Genomic DNA, 6,886 nt, shown 5'->3' with positions numbered 1-6,886 from the left:
ACAACCATCTGTAATGGGATCTGGTGCCCTCTTCTGGCCTACACACACACACACACACACACACACACACACACACACACACACAATATTGTATACATAGTAAATAAACAAATATTAAAAAAAGTAAAGGTGCTTAGGTTCTAAAGTTATTTTAAGTATAATACTATCATTGCAGAGTTCTGTAACTTTACACATGGTCTTTTGCTTTTGGCTTTTACCCACTTTGTAAAAGGGATTTTCTATCATTTTTTGAAAAACCTTATCTTTAATTGGACAGAGTTTTGACTTTAGCCAAAACAGTAAATAATACAGAATCATTCTATTTATTTTCTCATTAGAAAAACACTTCAATGCTTTGTGTGTATATGTCTGTGTGTGTATGCGTGTGTGTGTGAGAGAGAGCGCACACAGATGTGTGTGTGCATGGCATATGTGCACATCTGTGTGTCCTGTGATTGCTTATGTATCTGCAGAAGCCAAAGAAGAAAATCTGGTGTTTGCTGTACTACTCTCTGCCTTATTCCTTTGAGACAGTTTCTCAATGAACCTGGTGCTAGCTCCTCACCAGCTAGCTTAGGGATCCCCTTGTCCTGTCCCCTATGAATACTTGGGCTCCAGATGGTATGTAGTAATAACTAGCTTTTTAAATATTAATATTTAAGTTATAATTTTTAACATGTAGGTGTTTTACCTGCATGCATGTCTACACACTACATGTGTTTCTGTACATTGCATGTGTCCCTGGTACCCACAGAGGCCAGCAGAGGACATGGAAAACCCTAGAACTGGAGATACAGACAGTTGTGAGCCACTATGTAGGTGCTAGAGACCAAACTAGGCCCTTTGGAAGAGCGGTCTAACTCTTACCCACTGAATCATATTCTTGGCCCCGATACCCTGCTTTTGATGTGTGCGCTGGAGGGACAGGGATCTGAACTTAGCGTCTCACTCTTTCCCAGCAAGTGCCCTTGCTACAGAGGCCTCTCTCCAGCCCCACGTTTTTACACTTCTTAATTAGAGAAGTAAAATCTTGTTGAAATGAAGTTCCCTGGACCTTGTTCCTAACGTGCATTACCACTGCACCTCTGTCTCTGTAAATTCATCTCTCTGAATGGGAATAGACTCCAGTTAACACAAAAAAGTAAGTAAATAAATAAAACAAAACAGAAAGAAAAGGGAAGTAGAGACAGATATGAGTGTGTGTCTGTTCTGGATTGTGTTCGAGTATGATCGGCACACTGTCTCCTTTTCATTTCTCTGCTTCTAAGCGTGCCTTGTTCTTCTTTCAGAATGGACTCAATGCTCTCCATCTGGCAGCCAAGGAAGGCCACGTGGGCCTCGTGCAGGAGCTGCTGGGAAGAGGGTCCTCCGTGGATTCTGCCACTAAGGTACCGCTCCTACCCGTACAATTGTTTTGTAACAATGAGGAAGAGGCTTTTTTGTTTGTTTGTTTTTAATTTATAGTAATTTGTGCAGTTTTTGAAGAGGAAGAGGTCTAAAGCCTTTTCCAGTTATTCACAAGATTTCTGGGGATTATTGAACGCTCAGGAATATAACTGAAACCTTTTCATTACCCAGCAGCATTTGGATCCTTTCGTTTGAGGATTTGGATGTGAGATTCAGGAAGTCTGGAAGCCTAGATCCAGTTCCTAATGTACTATCTTTCTTTCTTCCTTTCACAAAGAGGCCTAGATCAACATGATCCTCTGTAGACACTTGCACCTGTGTTCCTAAAGTCCATTCATTAGAAACAAACAAACAGTTCACCTGATATGGCTGTCTTCTCAATTGAGATGAGCAGGTCATTTTCATGCTTTGGTTAAACCCATTTGTCTGTCCTTGTATTCATTCTGTTTGATATGACTATATCAGTTCTGTGAGAGAACTTTTGGGTCTTTGGGGTCATGGACTCAATTACTAGGATTATTAAAATATTGATTTTAATATAGGTCAAGGTATTTGTCTCCCTTGAATTGTCCATATTAACCTAACATATTCATTAAACCCATCACTATTTTTCTTTCTTAAGTCTACTGGCATTTTAATATTATAGATTATTCTCTTCTTAGCCCCCTCCAATACCTTCTTCTTTTCTTTTTTCTTTAATGTTCTCTGGTTTTTTTTTTTGTTTGTTTATTTGTTTGATTTGTTTTTGTTCTTTTTTCTTCACTTTTGCCAGTGGGGCAGGGCAGGGCTGAGTGCTTGGGTTCAAACCCAGGGTCGTGCACATTCTAAGAAGCTGCGCTACCACCAAACTGCAGCTCTTGCCTTTTTAAGATAAAGATTCCAACTGCGGATCCCAGGTGCTCTGGGACTCTGGGCCTCATCCTCAGCAGTGCAGAGATTTCAGTTGTGTTCAACCACACCCAGTTTTAGTTTACTTTTTTATTGTTGTTTGTTTGTTTTTTGAGACAGGGTTTCTGTGCAGCGTTTGGAGCCTGACCTGGAACTAGGTCTTGTAGACCAGGCTGGCCTCGAACTCAGGAAGATCCACCTGCCTCTGCCTCCGGAGTGCTGAGATTAAAGATGTGCACCAACACGCCCAGCTCAGATTTACTTTTAATCCTATAATGGAGCTGTAGAATTTTCTGGAGAAGAAGAGATTTTTAAAAGAGTCTCTTGTGAATGGATCGTGGTTCTCAGTGATCTAGTAGCAGAAGGGAAAGAAAATTGAACTTTATGGTTCAAAAAAATCTGTGTTTCTGTTTTAATTTTCCTATTTTCATTCTTTCTCTTAACCACGTTTTCATTTTTTTTGATGGGTGTTGACTCATTTCATAAATTTTGATGTGGCAAGTGGTAGAAATCATAAGCAATTCTATGGTTGATAAGGAATTTACTTTTGAACTTCTGAAATGATTTGAGCAAAAGCATGTGTCGTTGTAGGTCTAACTCTGAGCAAAATTTCTTCACTCACCGAGAGCCCCAAATTGCGTTCTTGAGAGATTGGTTTTATAAATTGTGTGTGTGTGTGTGTGTGTGTGTGTATGTGTGTGTGTGTGTACGCATCTTGTGCATATCTGCACTTGTGTGCAGGTTCCTGAGGAGACTATACCAGGATATCCAGTGTCCTGGAGCTGGAGTTCTAGGTGGCTGTAAGGCACCTAATGTGGGTGATGGGATCTGTGTGCATAGGCTCTTAACTGCAGAGCTGTGTCCCCAGCCTTCCTACTTTTGTACAGTTAAATAAGCAATGTTCCAAGGAACATTTTTAAGTTGGAATTTTTTGTTAAATAATAATACTGCTTTTTATTTTCTTTGTAAAATTCCTTGAATTCTACAGGAAATGTCACATGCACACATACCCACAAACTGTGGTTTGGTTAAAATTCAGCCCTCTGATGTTCCCAACAAGGCACCAGTATTATGCTGGAAGATATTACAACCATCTTTTTGGGGTTAAAAAGTTCTTTACAAAGTGAGCTTGATAAAAGTGAATGCTTTGCCTCCACAAAATACCAGATTTTAATAACTGCTTGAAAGTGCTTGTACTTTTGGTTTCTACCCAATTTGGAAATCCGTAATGCTTTTCTATTCTGCTTTGTCAAAACAGAAGGGAAACACTGCTCTTCACATTGCCTCACTGGCCGGACAAGCGGAAGTTGTCAAGGTCCTTGTTAAAGAAGGAGCCAATATCAACGCACAGTCGCAGGTATTCGTTACATTTGCATTTTCTCTGCTGTGAAGAGGTTTTTAGTATGGTTTCGTGATACTGATTTAATGGATTTGCATTCTTTCAAATTCTTTTTTTTTTTTTGAGACAGGGTTTCTCTGTGGGTTTGGCGCCTGTCCTGGAACTAGCTCTGTAGACCAGGCTGGTCTCGAACTCACAGAGATCCACCTGCCTCTGCCTCCCGAGTGCTGGGATTAATCAAATTCTTTTTTTTATCTTAACTGAAATATTCTATCAAATCATGTAATTCAATTTTTATTTCCAAATACTTGGCAAATGCTAGTCCATTGTTGTCTTATGTACTTCAAAAAGAAGAATTAGGGGGCTGGAGACATGGCTCAGCAATTAAGAAGACTGACTGCTCTTCCAGAGGACCCAGGTTCAATTTCCAGCACCCATGTGGCAGCTCACAACTCTCTGTAACTAGAGTTCCACGGGACCTGACACCCTTACACAGGCAAAACACCCATGCACATACAAATAAATAAACAAACAAATAAGTAAGCAAATGTGGCCTTTAAGAAGAGGAACTGGTGGCGGTGATGTACGTGAAATATAATTCATGGAAGTTCTATGCTGCTCTGTGATTGGTGCTTTTTCCTATAAATTTGAAACGTTATCAGAAACTGAACATTCCAAACAGAGATATCTACTACAGTACAGGACTCCCTATCCTTTTTTTTTTAATCTCATACCTAACTGTGACTTTATTAAAATGCTGAGAGAAAATGGCAGATTCTAATCTTACAGCTTTATGATATATATAATCATAAAAGGAAGTTCATCATTCTATTGAAATTAAGAAAAAAGAAGCAATATAAATCACACAATAGGCTTGATTTCTATGTCTTTTGGTAGAAAGTGTGTATGCATGATATTTTGGCCATCACTTTACTCTTGGTGTCTATGATGTCTTTGTGCAGGACAAATTGCACTATGTAGCTTTTTAATAAAATTCTTTCGTTCCACATGTGGGAAGCCCTGGGGTTGATACCACACTAAGAAACAAAACAAACAAAAACATCTTTCTATTTCCTCAGGCTTTCTTTTTAGCATGCTAATCACACAACTCTAGTACAGGCGATAAAGGCAGCTCATTTTGATCCATTCACTGGAACACCCTTGCTGGCTTGTCTTTGTGTAGCAGGATCTGCTCCCTGTGCTGTTTGTTTCATTCTTATCATATCTACAGACATATGACTGTGTAGATGACACACATTCCAGACCAGGAAATACTAAAAATAAATGATGGAATCAGCTTAGTTTTTTTTCTTTCATTTTGATTACACTGATTAGTAAGTCTATTTATGACAGATGAAACATCTATTTTTGACTGTGTAATGGTATGAAGTTTTAATTAATCACTTCTAGTTTTGGTTGCAACTCAAACTTTCAGCTAAATTTGTAACAATGATTTATTAGTAATTGCAGCATACTTTAGTATAAACCTTTAATATTTTTTTTTTTTATTTTAAAGATTGGTAGCATTGTAAGAAACATTGGTATGTTCCATTCAGTACAGCAGCATCTTAGGCTTGGAAACACAGGCTGCTACTAAATATACTACTTCAATAACAACTTTTGGGTGTGAGCTAGAAGTGTCCCTTGAGTGACAGAGCATTTGACCTGCAGGCAGTTGGCTCTGGGCTTTTTCCCTAGCCCTGCAAAACAGATGTTTTCGCTTATAGCAAAATAGCATCCTTTTACTCAAGAGCGGGAGTTCTCAAACATTCACCTGAATTGTGGTCACCCACAGAGCTTGCTTGCTAAATTACGTTTCTGGGGTGTCCATAGTAGAAAGTTCTCAGATGATGTGGGTGCTGCCAGTCTGGGAGCCACTCTTGCTACAGAGGGCACTAGAGAAGGCCGGTGTGTCATGTACTCCAGACTATGTCTCAATCAGTAGTAAACATAGAAAGCATAAAGCTGAAAGCTTTGAATGGGCACTGGGGCTTTCATTTAGAATGACAGGACGCTAACCTGCGATGCAGAGATTTCAGTCTACAAAAAGAACAGGGTTGTATTTTTCCAAATGGTTCATTGAATTTAGCGATGTGATATGGGTTGACAAGTGGCGAATGTTGCAAAGTAAATGCTTGTTAGAAGCTGTGATATTAGTTATCACATGGTGCTCGATGTGCTTTGGAGACAGCTCAAGGATAATAAACTAAAATCATCTCACTGAAGCTTTTCCTTGTGGTCCTAATTATATCAGCTTATAACAGGCCTTAAAGGAAGGGTGATGGTATCAGCTGCCAATGTCACGTGCCAGTGCCATGCACTAAGCTGAGATGCACAGCGGCTGATGTGACATTTTAAGATTTTTCTCATGCAGTCAGAGAATGCTGCAGGCACTTAGTAAAGCCAGGTCCAGACAGAGAAAACCTCTAAAAATGTAGAGTATGTTTTACAATGTGCTTAGATACTGAAGAAAGAAAAGAAAATGGGTGTAGAAAGAGTAAAGTAATATTAAAAAATTTTGTCATGCAAAGATGGAAAATACACAGGGCATCTGGATCCTATATAGTGCCTTGTTGACTTTGAATTTTTTAAATGCGAATGTAGAAAATCAATAGTTACTGAGAGACCTTGGATTATGAAACTGCTCAATTAATCCAACCTATATATTTAAGAATGTCTTAACTTTAAAATGGAAGTTGAAAAATATGCTGCATTGGGGGGGAGAGGTTATGCCCTTGTTTCCACAGGAAACAAAAAGTTATGGTTCTCTTTAAAATTATGAAGATCAGATTTGATTGGGGACACCACCTAAAATATTTGGCTGCAGACCTGAAAAAATAAATTAAGAAAGATTACAAGACAGGTGACATATATGATGATACCTTACTATGGGAATAGCTCTGAGACTGGATAAATCTTTTTGGCAACAGAATCATCATGATTTATTATTATATGGGATCTTTTCATATGGCATGGCTAGAGGTTTGGTTATACAGTCCAAGCAAAGTTGACAGATGCCTTTTACATGTTCAAACATAAAACAAATATTATCTTTAGATGACTTGTATGTACCATACAATCCATATATCTGTAAAAATATATATTCTTATATATGCTAATATGTATATTTATATGTTATCTTTAAAAGTTTATGTGTTTTCAGAAAAAAAAAAGGACCAGACAAGTAGCCTAAGATATCCAATCACATACATAACAACACCGTCAAAGGGACAGGTTGTTCTTTTCAGAGAC

The 6,886-nt window shown here is 38.5% G+C and overlaps 1 protein-coding gene across 50 annotated transcripts in view; it reads left to right on the top strand.

Annotated features, from left to right (window-relative positions):
• Ank2 (ankyrin 2) overlaps nucleotides 1-6,886 on the top strand; it is a 530,016-nt gene that overhangs the window by 378,565 nt on the left and 144,565 nt on the right. For all 50 annotated transcript variants that reach the window (XM_026783964.1, XM_013349981.2, XM_013349975.2 and 47 more), the window contains 2 exons: nucleotides 1,290-1,388; nucleotides 3,554-3,652. In XM_026783964.1, the coding sequence (XP_026639765.1) occupies nucleotides 1,290-1,388; nucleotides 3,554-3,652 (198 nt within the window). The remainder of the gene's footprint in view (nucleotides 1-1,289; nucleotides 1,389-3,553; nucleotides 3,653-6,886) is intronic.

Source organism: Microtus ochrogaster, chromosome 21 (assembly GCF_000317375.1).
Source record: "Microtus ochrogaster isolate Prairie Vole_2 chromosome 21, MicOch1.0, whole genome shotgun sequence".
Taxonomy (NCBI): Eukaryota; Metazoa; Chordata; class Mammalia; order Rodentia; family Cricetidae; genus Microtus; species Microtus ochrogaster.
Note: the sequence above shows the minus strand (reverse complement) of the source record. Positions and strands in the feature narration are given on the sequence as shown.